Below are 17,934 nucleotides of genomic sequence, written 5' to 3'. Positions count from 1 at the left end.
ACGTTATTCTGTAGGATGCGAGCTAGCGATGTCATTTATAGCGTTTCAATCCATAATCATTTCATTATTTCAATGCATTTCTTGGTGTGACCAAGCAGTAATAATAATGAGCTTTGTAGATTCATTTTGAACTCGTGTATTATCTTCAGAAGCAGCACTGTCAGTCTGTAAGTCTGCTGGCTATGAATAAAGGCTGACATGAAGACAGATCAGTTTCTTGGTCATTATAAAATAATTGTATTGGTTATTTAGTATATATTAGGAGTTTGCAGGGTTTCCTCTGGGTACTCTGGTGTCCTCTCCCAGTCCAAAGACATGCATTGTAGGCTGATTGGCATCTCTAAATTGTCGTGTGTGTGTGTGTTCCCATGCGATGGGTTGGCACCCCATCCACAGCAAATCCAAATACCAAGAAAGTCTGAAATGTATCTAAAAATTTCTAGGCTTGTACTCCTCACTCATGTTATTACTGATAATATAATTAATGATGAGAAATTTTTGTATTCAGTTAGACAAGAATGCGAAATGGAAGGCTTTTATATTTTTGGACCGTGTTGTATATGAAGTATCTTTATTGTGCAGACGGTTAAGGTGAGGACACTGCTCTCTGTGTGCATCCTTAGATGCTGTAGCAACTCTATTCACTGATTGAAAGATGCATGTATGCTGTGGACTCAAGGTCTGTCATGTACCTGCAGGTAGCCAAGGATTAGAAATATTAGACCGCAGCACGCTGTACTGGAAATGCATTTATTTCTCTTCATGAATTGATCGAACACACTCTTAGTTTGTGAGTGTGTGTGTGTATTTTCTTGTGTGTATTGCTCTGTAGCTTGACCTTGAGTGAATGCATGGGGATCCATTAATAAGAGAGCCTAGCTGGAGATTCTTTACTTATCGAGCCTCTACTGTTATCAGAGGGACTCATTGGATGGGCTGTAGACATTTGCAACGACTGCCAGTGATCTGAAGAGTCATTTCGCTGCTTCATAGCAAAAATTTTTATTCATTTTTTTCAACTGATGGTGGTTTGGATGCAATTTGGGGTCAAACTCTTGTTGTGTTATGTTCCCCTTTCTGAGGAGATGATTTGTGATCTGCGGCCAGAACCTGGTAGTGAGCGAGTATGTGGCGCTGCTTAATCGGGAGACTTAAATATTGATGATGAGAAGGAGCTGGCAGCAGTCCGGTTGGTGGAAGAGACACGGGAGATCGACTGAGATTTTGTCAGCCGCCTTGTAAGCTCGACGTAAATGTCTGATGCTGTTCGCCGACACATGAGACCGGGGGAGAATTGGGTTCAGTGCACATACAACATACAACAGTTTCCCCTAAGCTGAGATTCTAAGAAAGTTATCCTACTTACAACACTGGATAAAATTAAGCATGTTCCTGTGTGCGTTGGTCTGCATCTTGACCTTGAATGGATGTGTATGTCCTCTCTTCTAATAGAAATATGTAAAAACTATGGAAAAAGAATATGTCTCTTCTGCTTCTTGATGGTGTATAATTAAACAGCATAAATAGGCACCTTCAGTGTACTTCGGAGCTGCATAGATTATCTCTCGGTCAATGGATTCAGTAGCACCCCTGATCTCTGTGTGAATAATTGTTATGTGATTTGAATTCTGGGCTGATCCCTCTCTTTTTGATAAGCCCCCCCGCCCACCCCCACAAGTAGACACCACCACAACTTGACTTGGTGCACAAATTGAGAATCCAATAGTATGCCAAAGTGGTAAAAAAAAAAATCAAATAATGCACCATTATTTCCAAAAAGGCTTTTCAGGCATGCCTATATATCCAGCACTTTTTAATGCTTGTGGGCCACACCAGACATCAGATCCAGTATTGAATCTTATAACAATGTGAATAATAGATGCCATTCAACAGAAATGTGTCTGGGGCTTGTTTTTCACATCATTATAGGTTCCATAAGTATTGTGCATATCTATCTTTAGCATATCCTAATCTTAATGACCCTGAAATCTTATTTTCACTTCTGCTCCTGTTCATTAACGGTCTCGCTCATTTCCCAACATCAGCAAAGATCTGTGTCACCCTCATGGAGTCAATCAAATGTTGTTTTGAACCGGAGTTTAATAAGTGGGTGCCAACAGCTACAGTGCCAAAACGTTACCCTGTTTAGTGTCAGACAGCACGGGGATCAGTTAATAAGAGAGCCTAGTTGGAGTTTCATTACTTATCGAGCCTGTACTGTTATCAGAGGGACTCATTAAGCGGGCTGCAGACATATGCCACGAGTGCCAGTGATCTGAAGAGTCATTTGTAAAACCCCAAAGGATGACCCTGGTGTTATCGACGCTTCATAGCAAATATTTATATATAATTTTTTTTTTAGGTGATGGTTGTTTGGATGTGATTTGGGGACAAAATCTTGTTATGTTCCTCTTTCTGAGGAGATGAATTGGGATCTGCGGCCAGAAGCTGGGAGTGAGCGAGTATGTGGCGCCGCTTAATCAGGAGACTTTGATATTGATGATAAGAAGGAGCTGGCAGCAGTCCCATTAGCAGAAGAGACACGGGAGATCGACTGAGATTTTGTCAGCCTTCTTGTAAACTCGACGTAAATGTCTGATGCTGTTCGCCGACACATGAGACTGGGGAAGAATTGGGGTTCGGTGCACCGTAGTTAACATGCAACAGTTTCCCCTGAGCTGAGATTCTAAGAAATGTGTTCTACTTGCATCACTGGATAAGCATAAGCATGATTTAGTAAATTAGGTAATAAGGAAAATAGTAAATGGACAAGGTTGTGCTTTGAAAGGCCTCTGAGGGTGATTTTTAAATTAGCAGTTGGATGGGAGTACAAAGAGTTTTGTACAAGGGCATATACTGTGCATTATAAGAATGGCTAAGTGGTATTGCGTCACTGTTATAATTATTGACTACTTATTTATTCATAGCTGAATAGTTATGCTTTGAATAACACCCTCCATTATTATAAACTCACAGACTCTCGTTTACAGACTCTCTTTACAGACTCTGTTTATAGTGTATTTCTTTTCATCTACACAAATTCCATTTAAACGCCTTTGCAGCAAGAATATATGCTTATTTTCTTAGAAACAACAACAATAATAATAATAATAATAATAATAATAATTCCTTAGTTTTATATAGCGCTTTTCTTTTATAAAGCGCTTTACATTGTTACATTGAAATCTCCTCAAACCACCACTAGTGTGGAGCATCCACCTGGATGATGTGACGGCAGCCATAGTGCACCAGAACGCCCACCAGAGAGGAGAGGAGAGTGATGTAGCCAATTCACTTATGGGGTTTATTAGGGGGCCATGATGGATAAGGGCCAATGGGGGAATTTCACCAGGACACCGGGATTTTTAATGAGCAGGTAGAGTCAGGACCTCGGTTTAACGTCTCATCCGAAAGACAGTGCTGTTTATAGAGTATAGTGTCCCTGACACTATATTAGGGCATTAGGACACCACACAGACCACAGGGTGAACGCCCCCTGCTGGCCGCCATCCAGGCACTGGCTAGGCTCAACCCTGCTTAGCTTCAATGGGAACCAGGCGTGAGCAGCAGGGTGATATGACTCTGGCATGATTAAATGGCCAGCTTTCAACATATTAAGAGAACAGATGCACTGGATTTAACATGGAGGCATCTGCTTTAGTGCTCACTTATCCTTTTTATAAAACAGGCATTAAAATGACTTCTAAAAATATTTTTCAAATCCACCAGGGTTGAGTCTGTTTGCATGCGGTGTCCTTAAATTGAATTGAACTGGATCGAAATTAAGGAATATGTACTAATCTTCTGCAGATGGGACAAGGAAAAAAACACAAACATTTGAAACAATTGAAAGTGATAAAAAAAAATCTGTCATAATAACTGTTACTGTAGCGGCCAACTGTTGCAAGTGATGCATTAAAAAGTCACAAAATTCACAAGCTCAACTCAATGAATGTGTTTTTGTCATCAGTTTGTGGTGTGGAGTTAGTTGTCTCTTCTGCAAGAGAGTGCAAAAAAAAACAAAAAAACAAAGTGAGAGAGAATATCTACCGGATTTCCAGCAAGACTTAAGTTAATGACATCATTTTTAGCATTGGTGCTTGTTGCTATGGCGGCAGTGATGTGAAGAAACTTGAGAAGAACTCATCTGCACTCTCTGAACTTTGGAACCTCGTACAATGAGGAGGATTTCACCTCCTTCAGCACCATAAGCACGTTGCTAGCACGTTGCTAAAATATTCTGAGCACACTGCAGTTTTTGGTAACACTCTCCATGATCATTATAACTGTGTTTAGAAGTTGGTAATGATTTCCTTGTAAGCATTTTTCCCACATGTTAATAATACCCCATAAAGTTCCAATAATGTGCCAATCATGTTGTAATACAAGTGTCATTATTCATTATAATGCCATGTAGTGTACTGCATAACCTTTATAGCTAAATAATTGACTCATGAGTAATTATAAAGCAACTGGAATATTAATTAGCAATTGTAAGAATATCCACGGTCATTGTCATGAATATTTAAATGTCATTGTTCAGTTCTTGCAGTAATTTATTATGTTAAATTGTTCCTCATTAGAGGTAAATTCTAAGACACCATCCAGTATATAAATGTATGTACTTTATGAGCTATATATTTGTAATGTAATATAGAAACTCTTTATTCCAGATTAATAGCAGAATAAAAATGCAGTCTTTTTTTGTAGATTCCTTTCATGTACCCATTTTTCATTACGTCACCGCGCCACACCGTCCGACGTTCCCTCCAGAATTTCACGCATCAACATACAGTTCGTCTTCGTTATGGTACCGTATACAGTTTTGGGTGTTTTTATTTTTTAATTTTCATGAACACTTCAAGTGCAGTTAATTATTTGTCATGCTGTACGTGCAAATAGACGACTGCTTGAAGCCGTGGGCTGCATCCCAAACTGTGTACTTGCCTACTATATAGTAGTTGAGATACATGTATTTCGCCTGCTATATTGTGGGCAAGTTCATGGTTTCGGATGCGGCCGTGCTCTCTTATTTGCCGTAAAACTGTTGAGCACTGCCGTGTGTGTATGTGTCCTATCACAAAATGCGGTTAAAACTCTCACATGGCATTAATAGTGTGATTAAGGTGTGTACATGTCTGTAATGCTCACCGATAATGCGACTAAAATAGGAATACTCCACATGACTTAATTCGATTTGTGTTTACTTCGAGTATAGCTTTAATCAGATTAAGGTCATTTAAAATTGCTGTTTACATGGTAGTTTCTTAATCAGAGTATTGTCTTAATCAGGTTAATATTGGATTATTGTTGTCCATGTAAACGTACTGACCGTAGCACATCTGTTGCTACATACAATGTACTAGTCCCTTTGTGTCCTACCAATCAATGGACGAGGACCACCACTGATCAGATATCTTATTAGTCCAACTTAAATGCCACTATTGTGTCTGACATTGTTGATCTGAGAGAGATCCATCATGCAAATGATATCTGGTTAGTTGTGCTTCTGTTGTGGTTGCTTTCCATTGATGGGCGGGGTACATGAAGGATTCTTATTGGATTCAAATATTGGATTCTTCTCGTATATGCACATAAGTTCTTACAGAGACTACATTTACATTTATGACATTTGGCAGACGCCCTTATCCAGAGTGACTTTCATTTATCTCATTTATACAACTGAGCACTTGAGGGTTGAGGGCCTTGCTCAAGGACCCAGCAGTGGCAGCTTAGTGGTGCTGGGATTTGAACTCATGACCTTCTGTCTTCTGTTCCCAATTTCCAACCCACTCCCTAGCACTCCCCTATCACACGACCGTTATGTGAAGGCTAATGTGCTTCTTCTCATGCTATGCAGCTGAAGACACTAACTGAGTGAGAAGTGGTAGCTCGTCGGATAGGGCATTGGACGTCTGATCGGAAGGTCATGAGTTCAAATCCCAGTACCGCCTAGCTGCTACTGCTGAGCTCTTGACCCTTAACCTTCAACTGCTCAGTTGTATAATTAATATATACACCCTGGATAAGGGTGTCTGCCAAAAGTCGTACATGTAAATGTAATCCCACACTAACTGACCTCTTCCACATGCATGAGCTTACAAACGCCCACTAGTGTTGATTGGATTGAGAGGGAGAAAGAGTAATGCCAACCCTCCCACCCAGAGATCTATTTTGCTTTCTTGGACTTCCAGCCACGGATAGCTATGGCGTCTTTGGGATAGGGCAGATCTTTTTTTATGTTGTGCCACTCAGGAGCCTGAAGGATTACTGTTGCTTCTGTAAAATCCACATAAACCAAAAATATAGTCTGAGTACTCAACTCATTGTTAAATAACAAATACATAACATGTGTTTATTGCAGAACATCTGCGTTAGAGGTTTACACGAACCTTACTCTGTCCTGATTAGAATTAGTTAGTTATTTTAAACAGCGCATTGCTTTGAAACTTTAATGGCTGATGGATAGGTTCTGCTCTGGCTAATGTTAAACCGTTATTGAAAGTCAGTGCAGCAAGTAGGTCATTGCCGCATTCCTCAGGCTGATGGGTTAGCACATGGACTTAACCCCAGGAGTGTTAGAAAGTGGAAAATGCAAAGCATCCACAACACCGCCACCCCTGCTTATCAGCATTTGTATGAAAATGCATTTATATGAATGCTTCAGAAATTCCTCCTTTTTAATGATGAGGTAACTAGCCCACAGGCATCAGAGTAGTTGCTGTGCTTCTTGTAATAGGCTTTCTCAAAGCAGTGCAGGAACACTACGTGAAAGCCAGTAAATTAGAGCTCCAGGCCCATTTTGTTTTCACCCTCTTGGCTAGCACGGCGGCCTGTGCCCTGTCTGTCCAGCGGAACGAAGTCCACTTCAAATGTGTGATTTCAGACCGCTGTCTCTCTTGGTTCATTAGCATTTTTTCTCCTTTCTGTTGGTTTCATTTGCATTTTTTTTTGCAGACGTTTCTTTGAATTCTGCATTGCTTTTACTGCTGTGTTTAGTTTGTTTATGAATAGACAATAAGGTGCCATTATAATAGCACCATGGTGATGCCTGATGTCTTTAACAAGTAATATTGGATCATGTGGCAACATTGTGAATGATTTCCAATAGCAATTCTGGGGAAGCTTCAGGCAGAGTCTCTTTGTGTATTATAACATGCCCAAGACGCCCTTCTCATTAAACAAATTTTTTTTTTGCTCAGAACATTTATTATATTAACACGCATTGCACATTTCCCCCCACCCCATGCCTCTCTGTGTGACTTAATAAACTTTCTATTGAGACAAATGTCTGAAATCAGCAGGAGACACATCTGGGTGTCAATAGAGAATGCTAATTTAGACAGTTTTGCACTGTTTCCAGAAATCTCTTTATGACACAAAAATGACACTGCGATGGCACATGTCACATCGTTTTGCCCGAGCGTGATTCATCCTTTAAGCAATAAACATTAATCCGCCATGCCTGTCTCTTATTGAATGAGCAAGAAAGCCGTTTTGCCAGCACTCCAGGAGCGCCGTGTGAGAAGCGTGAAATGAGACGCCTCAGTCATCGTTTCCCACAAGGCCCGGCTGTTCGCCATCCCTCAGCCTGTCAAGTGCTGTTGTTTCGCCGTTACGCCTCTTGTGAAATGACCTGTCAAGGTGGTAAATTTATTTGTTCTTATCTGCTGGTTGACTGTAATGTTGAGGCTCTGGGGATTTCAATCAGTTCTCGCTCAGACTCAGGCTGGCTTAGCCAGGGTGGAGTCACCACTTCAGGGATGCAGGATGCAAATAAGGCCCTGCTGCTGCCGTTAATGAAGTCTGTGTTTTTAGCTTTTATTCATTGTGGTTTGTCTTCTCTGTGTAAATGAAACTGGCCTTAGAAGTTGTTCTGTGAAGTGACAGGCATGATTTATTTTTTTTTTTTAGTCTGTAGAAATTTAATGATGATGATCATTTCAATTTACGTAATGTAACGTCTTTCTTACACTCGATGATACTTTACAGTATTCAAAAAAAGAGAGGTAGAAGAAGAAAATAAGCTAAGAGGAAGAGAAGTATAAAAGTTATTACTGGATGATGATGATGATGATGATGATGATAATACTTGATTTTGTCCTGCCTTTTACATCAATTATTCTTTACATTATGTACATTAATTCTATATTTTTTTAGAAGGGAACTATAAAACATGAAGTGTCCAGTATACTGGACATTTGTAGTAGGAAGCATGAAATCTGCAAGATTTTGAGGGTTATTATTAGAGATGCACCGATTAATAAATTTCTCAGCGGATACCGATAACCGATTATTCAGAGTGATATTGACCGATGCCGATAGTTCTGCATTTTATGCCTTCTTAGAAATTAATAATAATTAATTCCACAATTCTGAAAGAAATACAAATAAACTTCATTCTCCCCATTTCAGCAGGTTGTTTCACAGTAACTGTTCTCATAAACAGAAAACACATTACTCTAATTAACATTAACAAATGAACTAAATTCTGAAGATTAAAGTAAGATTTCTTAAATTATCGAATGTTCATTCATATTAACATTGACTGAATTCTGTAAAACCTCCTGTTTGTCTCAAATTCACTCTCCACAAACAAAAGCATTTCTCCTTCATCATTGAACATCAAACTGGTAATATATAATATCAAATTTTTTATATATTAACATTAACTGGATATGAAATATACCACTCTACAAATATATTTTTCTGTGCAATATATACTTTTTTGTCAACTCAGCTTCATTTAAATCTTTCAACAGTGTACTGGCGCTTTAATTCAGCTCGAGCAGTGCGGTAAAAAAAACACCTTTTGACTCAATGCCGAAACTCCCGCTTCACTTCTGCTCACTTCCGGTGTAAAATTTTATCAGTGCAGAGATTACAAACTGCAGTTTGTATTCCACACAAGACATCATCTTTACACACAGCATGCAATCTGGGATTTCCTGCCCTCTTTTTATTGACAGGATATGATCGGCCCTGATCACCGGATGTTTTTAAACTATCGGCCGATGGCCCATAGCATAATAAATAGCCTTTTTCGGCCGATATGATTATTGGCCGATACATTGGTGCACCTCTAGTTATCATTATTATTATTATTATTATTATTATTATTATTATTATTATTATTGTTATCCATATTATTGATCTTATGTACCATTCAACAGAAACAAAAGCTACAACTGCATTTTTGCAATATTTACTGTGTATATACTGTACTGTATGTACTGTATTTACTGTACAGTCAAAAAGATGGCACGGTGGTACAGCAGGTAGCATTACTGCCTTACAGCTCCAGGGTCCTTGGTTTGATCCTGAGCACAGGTTACGGTCTCTGTGTGTTGCATGTTCTCCGTATGTCCACATGGGGATCCTCAGGGTTTTCCAGTTTTCTACCACCTCTGAAAAATGTGCCAGTATAAATTGCCCTTAGGTATGAATGAGTGTGTGTGCATGCGCATGGTGCCCTGTGATGGACTGATGTCCCATCCAGAATGAATTCCCGCCTCACACCCAACGTAGGCTCTAGATTAACCAACTGAATGAGAGACTGAGTCAGTGAGTCAGTCGTGGCCTCAATGTCCATGCTGCAATCAATCTACCACAACGATTTGCTTAAGTAATAATGCTACTCACGTCTCTTATTACGCCTCCCTTATCAACCGAGGCAGGATGAGCTTAGAAGCTTTTTTGCCACTATACGCTCTAACCGGCCTCTCACTCATTGATCCGCTGTGAAGCTTTTTCTGTCATTCCTTTAATGATAAAATTAGTGCAGTCTACTAACGTTTGTTCCCTCATTTCCTGTTTACTCTGATGCTCTGAGTGGCCCTTGAATCACTTTGCACCCACTGATTCAGACTCATTACTCAATCTAATTCCTCCGCCAGACAGCATCATCTTGACCCAACCTCCATCATTAAGACCTGCTCATCTATTATTAGATCTCATCAGTAAGTTCCTTAAATCTGGTTCTGTACCTCTGCCCCTAAAATTGTTGTGGTGACAGCAATGCCGAAGGTTTTTGAACACTCAAAGTATAAACGAATTTCTAACCTCCATTTTGAGAAAATAAAGAGAGAGAGAGGCGGCCACCCAACTATAGAATTACCTTGCCTCTAACAACCTCTTTGAGCCTTTCCAATCTGATTTCCAGCTCCTCTATAGCATTGAGACAGCTTCTGTCACTAATGATCTGCTCTCGACTGACTCTGGTGCACTCAGTATCCTCATTCCGTTAAACATTAGTATAGCCTTTTGACACAGCAAAATCATGTAAAACTTTTTTCCAAACAATTTCTCTTTAACTTCTAAGGGCATAAAATGGTGAAATACAAGACTATGTATTACTTGTTTCTTTTCAAGCTTCAGAGGGATTGCCAGAGAAAATATTTACCCCCGTGAGGAAAGAGTTCGTTACATCTATCGGCCTCAGATTATTCAGCTTAATCAGAAGTCAGTAAGTTTTTTTTTTTACAAGGGAATTTCCATTGTTTCACTTATAAAGTGTTTGCAGTGCTTCCCTTGGCATTGTGTAAGTAACCAATATAGTTAATCTAGAAGTCTGGCTTATGAGATTTTGTTATTAAACTTGAATAATTATCACATACTTTCACAAGAGGCCTTTTGACTAACAGGAACTAGTCATGTTGGCTTGCCTCTCTTTTCAAATACTTTTTGAACACATGAGGGGATGAACGTTTTACACTCCAGTGATTTATATCTTGATCCAAAAAGCTCATTGTGTCACAATCTTCAAAAGTTAGATTTTACTTTGGTGTACAGACGTGCACACATGGAAGAGCAAGAGCGGAGAGCCAATCGGACTGCAACTTTAAAGATTCTGAAGCCGCTGGCCAGTTAAGCGCACAAAGGCGGTCAGGCACTTTGTAGGCCATGGACAGTGTCTGAGGCTCAGACAGCCTGGAGGATTTCTATCAACAGAACATCCAGGCAAGCTACAGAAAACATGAAAAGAAAAAATATCTAAAAGATTGTGGCTTGTCTCAATATCGGTACAGGAAGGTCATTGCTACTGTACATAAAGCTTTTTCTAACACACTGACTACTTTTTCTACCTTTGTAAGTTTTGTAGGAGGGGGAGAGAATGTGCTGATGAATGGATTTAATTTCTTTTGAAATTCACAAATATGCTAAACAGAAAAGTTGTAACTTTCATTTGGGGGGAGAAAAAAAAACAAAAAAAAAAACGTACCGTTCAGTTGTCCATTCTTTTGTGTACGTTGATCTACTTGTCTATCTACTTTTAGTTTCTCCTCGAAAGTCATGAAAAATATCCAGTGAAATAAGATGAAAAATATTAGCACCATCCGTACATTTTCTGTATCGCTTATCCTACACAGGGTCACAGGCAGTCTGGAGCTTATCCCAGGTGCACAAGGCGGAGGACACCCTGGATGGGGTGCCAACCCATCGCAGGGCACAATCATGCACAAATGCTCACACACTATGAACAATTTAGAGATGCCAATGACATGTCAAAACACAGTCCTCCAAGTCTTTGGACTGGAGGAGGAAACTGGAGGACCCAGAGGAGAACATGCGTGAATCGAACCCCCAACCCTGGAGGTACAAGCTAAACATGCTAACCACTAAGCCACCAGGCACAACGGTAGTAACTGTCACTGATAGGCTGCATGAATTTTGCTCTGGGCTAGGAAGAAATCAGCCGCAGTCTTGCTTCTTCTCACTTCTGTGTATTCTTCTCCTATTGATCTTGTTGTTGATCTTGGTTCCACAAAAATCTTAAATAATCCACAATAATCCAGAGATTATTGAGAATCCTGAGATTCAACAACCCGAGATTTTATGAAAAAAAAAATTCATGTTGTAAAAATAGAGGCACTTAATGCCAATCAATTTTTGGAAGTAAAATAATGCCATTCAATGTTTCTCAGCCTTTAAGAGGGCCACTTGTTCTCCGCAGAAAGCTGCTCTATTGATTAATAGCCGTGCTTTAGGCTGTAATGCAGTGGTGTGGTTTTGTAGCGGGTCCACTGCTCACCATAGCTATTCCCTCAGTCTCTTGAGAACAAGGTGTGCGCCGGCTCTTTGTGTGGTGTCAGACAGAGGCTAATCTATTCATCACACACCGGCCGGTGGCCGCTTCAGCTCCACGCTTATCGGATCACTTCAGGCCCCTCGCTGGGGGAATGGGAACTCGCTGTTCACACCTTCTTTTATAAAAGCGCACCAGGGATATCTACATCAGCAGTTTCAGCAAACGGCAATCTCTCCCGGCACCACTCTACCCCCAGAGCAGGACCAATTGTGGAAAGCACAACTGCAATGAGAGGTGTGTGTGTGTGTAGATGGGTGGAGGAAAGGATTTGTGCCTTCCCAGTATACTTGTATCCATATATTTGATTTAGCATACATGAATGTACCTGACTAGCTCAGCAAGTGTGCTGAGTGTGCTGTGCGCTGAAGCGACGATGCATCACGTGACTCTAGATGATGGTTTGGGGCACCTGATATTGTATTAATATTATCTGATCCCTGACAATAGCTCTGCAGACTTGCAGGTGGGATGGTGAGTGTCAGATAATTGAAAAGATGCTGCATTGTTATATTTTATCACTTTCTGGTACCTGGCACTTTTGTCGAATTTTTGAAAGGGGTTTGAGATCACACAGCATTGAATACATTTGAGGAGATGCAGAAACAGAGTTAATATTTCTAGAGCTAAATCCTGGCTGTCGCGCTTTAAAACAGTCAAGGACAGCGTTTAGACTCAAAGTGTTCACAATTTACAGGCGAGATACATTTTAAGGACCTCTTAATTTTCTATGCTTATAAGGATGAGATACTTTAACTTATTTTACGTGCATCATGCATAACAGTCAAGGACCCTGGCCATCAAATTTCAGCAGTGTTTCTATGGCAACATGGCCATTACTCAGGGATTACTCATGGAGAGTGAAGGTGTGGAGGATTCTCAAAATGGATAGTCACAAGTACCTAAAGACAGGATCCAACCACCACAGGATATGGTGCTTCTATATAGACTGTTTTCCTCTCCTTCGTTTTTCATTTATGTGCTAAAACTCATGATTTTGGTGCTTGATGGAAGTTGCTTAGCTCACCAGAATATACATTTCTGCATTTACTGATTGGACTAAAGATGCAGCAATAGAACACACTCGTTTTTTTTCCACTGATGACATTAGAGTATGCTCAGAATATAAAAGTGTCGTAAGCCATTGATTGGTGACTATACCAGATTCTCAAGCCATGAGATCAAAGAGATCCCCAAGACAGGACTATGTTGTTTCTAGAGAAGGTTACCAAAGATTTGGCCAGCTTTGAAAGTCCCAAAGAATATACTTGTTTCCATTATTCTTAACTGATGGTCAGAGCCTTACAGACTGCCTAGGGCTGGCCAACCAGCCATCGGATAATGATATCAGCTCTATTGATTGTATTGCCAGAAAATCTGGGACCACAGTGCCTGTTCTCTTCACTCAAAATATGAGCTCTCCATGACATGCTAAAAATCTTTTTCAGCAGGTCTCAAAAGGGAGAAATGTTGCTGGACTTACAGTGCCAATCATTTTGAGAGTCAATTCTGCAATTGCTCATACAAAAAACAAGAGTTAGGAATTTTCAGGCACATAGGTTCCCTCATCCCCACCCCCAAAAGAAAATGGTGCCTTATAACTAGAAGTGTGTGTGTTTGTGTGTCTTCTAGCTGGGAGGTGCTGCGATTTCTCTTGTCCAACCTGCGCTGGTGGATGGAGGAGTATCGTTTTGATGGCTTTAGGTTCGATGGGATTACCTCCATGCTCTATCACCATCATGGTGTCAGTAAGTCAGTAAAAAAAAAAAAAAAAGTACTTTAATCCATACAGAATAATATCGTGTACCCGTGCCAATCATGCAAAAAAAAAAAAAAAAAAAAAAAAAATTTTATATATATATATATATATATATATATATATATATATATATATATATATATATATATATATATATATATATATATATATATATAATTATAAACTACATTGAAATGGCTAGAGATGAGGAACTATCTCTCAAGCAGAGAATTAATTAGAGGAATGATAAACCAAAAGCTGGGTTATTTTTCCATTTTTGTAGTGCTTTTCCTTCAAATCTTTACAAAGTAAATGAAATAGTCAAAGTTCATTTACAGACAAGAACAAGATTAAAGAAGATACAAGTGAAATTGGTGTTAGTTTATGTCAAATAAAATCTGTAAATGAGAACTATAAGTATAATCAGTATATGAGGTATACTAAACTAAATGTACTTGACACTTTATTTGTGTCTCATTTTTAAATTCTTTTATACTCAGGTTCAGGATTTTCAGGCTCGTATTCAGAGTACTTTGGGCTCCAAGTTGACGAGGACTCGCTAGTCTACCTCATGCTAGCCAACCATATTCTACACACCCTGTATGAGGACTGCATAACTGTGGCTGAGGTAAGGTGGATTTTTGTATGTAATCTGTAACTAAACGAATACATATTACACAGAGGTGACTCATCTTACTTCAGAAAGTGTGACCATCTTAATATTTCGATTATATCTGAAAACAGAACTTTATTACGGTGTATATACTGTATGCGGTAAACCTGTATTATTCTTATTTGCACAGTGTATACCCCAGTACCAAAGCTTGTGTAGTGCATTGGTGGTGTTTCTTGCTTCTCATTACTCCTCACAGAAAACACTGCTATCATCCTAAATCCCAACAATGCTTCTCTTCTCGGTTCACCAACCTTCTTGTCAGCAGAGCTATTTTTCTCTGTTTCTGCAAAGAAGGAATTAACCTACGGAGTCAAACTAGCAGAGCACATTAAATTAGTGCTCAGTGGCAGTGTCCTACTATCTGAGAAAACACTTGCTCGTTTGACTCATTTCTCCGTTTTCTTTTTTTAAATAGTCAACAATACCTTGTTGAGAGAGTAGCTCGGCTTAGTTTATGAACTCAACTAAATTAGGTTTGTGTGTGGTTTTTAAGGTGGTTCCCACTATTTTAGCATGTACATACAAAAACTGTAGTGCTTTAGAAAATACCAAGCTGATTTATGGGCTAGTTTGAAAAAAATATCAAGTAAAATAGCCTGTTTTTCATAATTTTTCAGTCTCCCATATAAAAAATACTACTACTAACAACAATATTATTATTATTATTATTATTAACACATTTATGATGATGATTGTTGTTGTTGTACACTTTATTAGAAAGACTTGTACAAATACTCATTCATGCAGTTTTGCAATGCATAACATCATGCAGATGTAAGCCAGCAGCTTCAGGTTCACATAAACCATCAGAAGGGCAAATAAAATTTCGATCTCAGTGATTTTGAGCGTGGCATGACTGTTTGTGCCAGACAGCCTGGTTTGAGTATTTCTATAACTGCTGATCTCATGGGATTTTCATGCACAACAGTCTCTAGAGTTTACTCAGAATGGTGCAATAAAGAAAAAACATCCAGTGAGCAGCAGTTCTGTGGACAGAAACACCTCATTGACGAGCGAGGTCCGCAGAGAATGGCCATACTGGTTTCCAGCTGACAAAAAGCCTACAGTAACGCAGAACCACTTTGTACAATTGTGGTGAGCAGAAGAGCATCTCAGAATTCACATGGAACTTTGAGGCGGATGGATTTAACAGCAGAAGACCATGTCGGGTTCCACTTCTGTCAGCCGAGAACAGAAAGCCGGGGCTGCAGTGGGCACAGGCTCACTGAAACTGGACAGTTGAAGACTGGACAAATGTAGCCTGGTCTGATGAATCTGGATTTCTGCTGAGCCTCACAAATGGTAGGGTCAGAATTTGGCACCAACAAAATTAATCCGTGGACTCAACAGTCCTGGCTGGTAGAGGCGGTGTACTGGTGTGGGGAATGTTTCCTTGGCACACTCTGGGCCTGTTAATACCAATCAATCATTGCTTGAATGCCACAGCCAGTGAGTTTTGTTGCTGACCATGTGCATCCCTTCATGGCCACAATTCATCCATCTTCTAATGGCTACGTCCAGCCTGATAATGCAGCATATCACACAGCAAAAGTCATTGCAAACTCGTTCCATTAACAAAACGGTGAGTTCAGTGTTCTTCAGTGGCCTTCCCAATCACTGGATCTGAATCCAGTAGAACACATTTGGGATGTGGTAGAACAGGAGCTCCACAGCATTAAAGTGCACCTGCAGGAATTGCATGATGCAATCATGTCAACATGGACCAGAATGTCAAAAGAATGTTTTCAACAACTGTTGGAAAAGTGATGTTAAGAAAACTAGGAAAAATACAGAAACAATAAAGCTGAAGAGGTCACCGAAGGCCCATTAAAGTGTTGTGTTCATGGTGTGAAGTGTACAAAACCCTGTTGAAATGGTTCATAAAGATTGTTATCGATTAAGAAAGATTACAGTTGAGAGGCTGCAGACATTTTCAACAATTTGGCTGTGAAGAAGAGGTAGGAAATAGGTCGATAATGTTCCACGATTGGCACTTTTTAAGTGGTAGGAACAGAACCATAACCAAGTGGATTGATTATGAGTTGACATATAAGCAGTGATGACTGAAAATATTTCCTAATAGGTAAGGGAGAAGCAAGATCAAACAGGCAGACAGATGAATTAGATTTGTGTCTAAGCTCAGGAATGAGATCAGCATCGATGGGGAGAATAATACTGACAGAGGTTTGTTTAGAAGGATATTTTAATCAAGAGCTGAGTGGACCAAGGGGAACTGCTTATATTCTTTGTTATTTTTGTCTTTGAAAAAAATCTAAGCTGGAAGAATCGATAGAGGGGTGATGAAAAAGTTAAGAGGGATGAAAAAGTTTGCCAATAGTAAAAAAAAAAAAAAAAAAAGGTTACATCCAGGAGTATCCAGGAGAAATGTATAATGAACAGGCATTGTTTTAAAGCTGCTCAGAATAAGCTACCGAGGCCAGGTTTCTTGTAAAGGCGTTCAAGATGCCTATCAATTATTTTAAAAGCACAGACTTTTTCAAAGTCAGAAGGAGCAGGTCTCATTTTTGATGGGACCACCTGGTTAAGTACAGTATATCAGAGATACAGATCAAGACTGAGTTGAGATGGAGACATAAGGGGAAACAAAAAGATTAGAAAAGAAAGTGGCTTGACAGCACTGATATTACGGCGGGTGGTTTAAGGATTCATACAAGGTTAAGGAACGGGAAAGCAAGCAGTAGCTTTGATGAGACTATCCTCGGATACACTGATTAAAGTTTTAGAAGCAGGTTCAAAATGCTTTACATTTTATGGATTTTTTTTTTCATAATGGACAGAGCAGTGAAGAGGATGAAAGACACTGTAATTAATTCCTTGTATATTGCTAGGAGCAATGATTTGCTAATCCTGTCCATTTGTACAGATGACTGGGATTGTAGAATATGAGCAGTAAGCTAATATCTGGTGGAGCAGTGGATGTAAAAAAAAAATGCATTAGCTAATGCCAAGTGATTAGCATGTCATAAAGGTAGACAGAAAGTAAGGACTACGACATCATCTGAGGAGTTGTTCAGATGTATATGAACTCTTTTTACTCTTTTTCAATTCCAGAAGGAATTTTCACCCGTCGTGCCAGTTTCTGTAGAACATTTGACAAATCCAGTTTGCTCATGCAGTTATTTTTGTTTGTACCTGCTATAAATATTTTCTATGTTTTAATAACTTAGTTGGTTCTGTCTCTCAAAATATAACCAAATTATTAACTTAACCCACAGCAGCACTAATCAGGATAATACCGTTACTAAGGATGGATGGATGAATGAGCATTGTAAATGCATCACACAGCACCACTCAAGCACTCAATACACTCTTATGTTAATGAACAGGTCCGTTTTGGCCTGCCAGCTTCTTATCTGACTGGCACTCCAGCCTGCATGAAAGTAAAAACTGCCC

At 39.5% G+C, this 17,934-nt stretch overlaps 1 protein-coding gene across 2 annotated transcripts in view; it reads left to right on the top strand.

The window, feature by feature from the left end:
* gbe1b (glucan (1,4-alpha-), branching enzyme 1b) overlaps positions 1–17,934 on the top strand; it is a 138,626-nt gene that overhangs the window by 46,272 nt on the left and 74,420 nt on the right. For both annotated transcript variants that reach the window (XM_047161562.2, XM_017490921.3), the window contains 2 exons: positions 13,718–13,833; positions 14,345–14,472. In XM_047161562.2, the coding sequence (XP_047017518.1) occupies positions 13,718–13,833; positions 14,345–14,472 (244 nt within the window). The remainder of the gene's footprint in view (positions 1–13,717; positions 13,834–14,344; positions 14,473–17,934) is intronic.

The sequence above is a fragment of the Ictalurus punctatus genome, chromosome 17 (genome assembly GCF_001660625.3).
Source record: "Ictalurus punctatus breed USDA103 chromosome 17, Coco_2.0, whole genome shotgun sequence".
NCBI classification, from domain to species: domain Eukaryota; kingdom Metazoa; phylum Chordata; class Actinopteri; order Siluriformes; family Ictaluridae; genus Ictalurus; species Ictalurus punctatus.
Note: the sequence above shows the minus strand (reverse complement) of the source record. Positions and strands in the feature narration are given on the sequence as shown.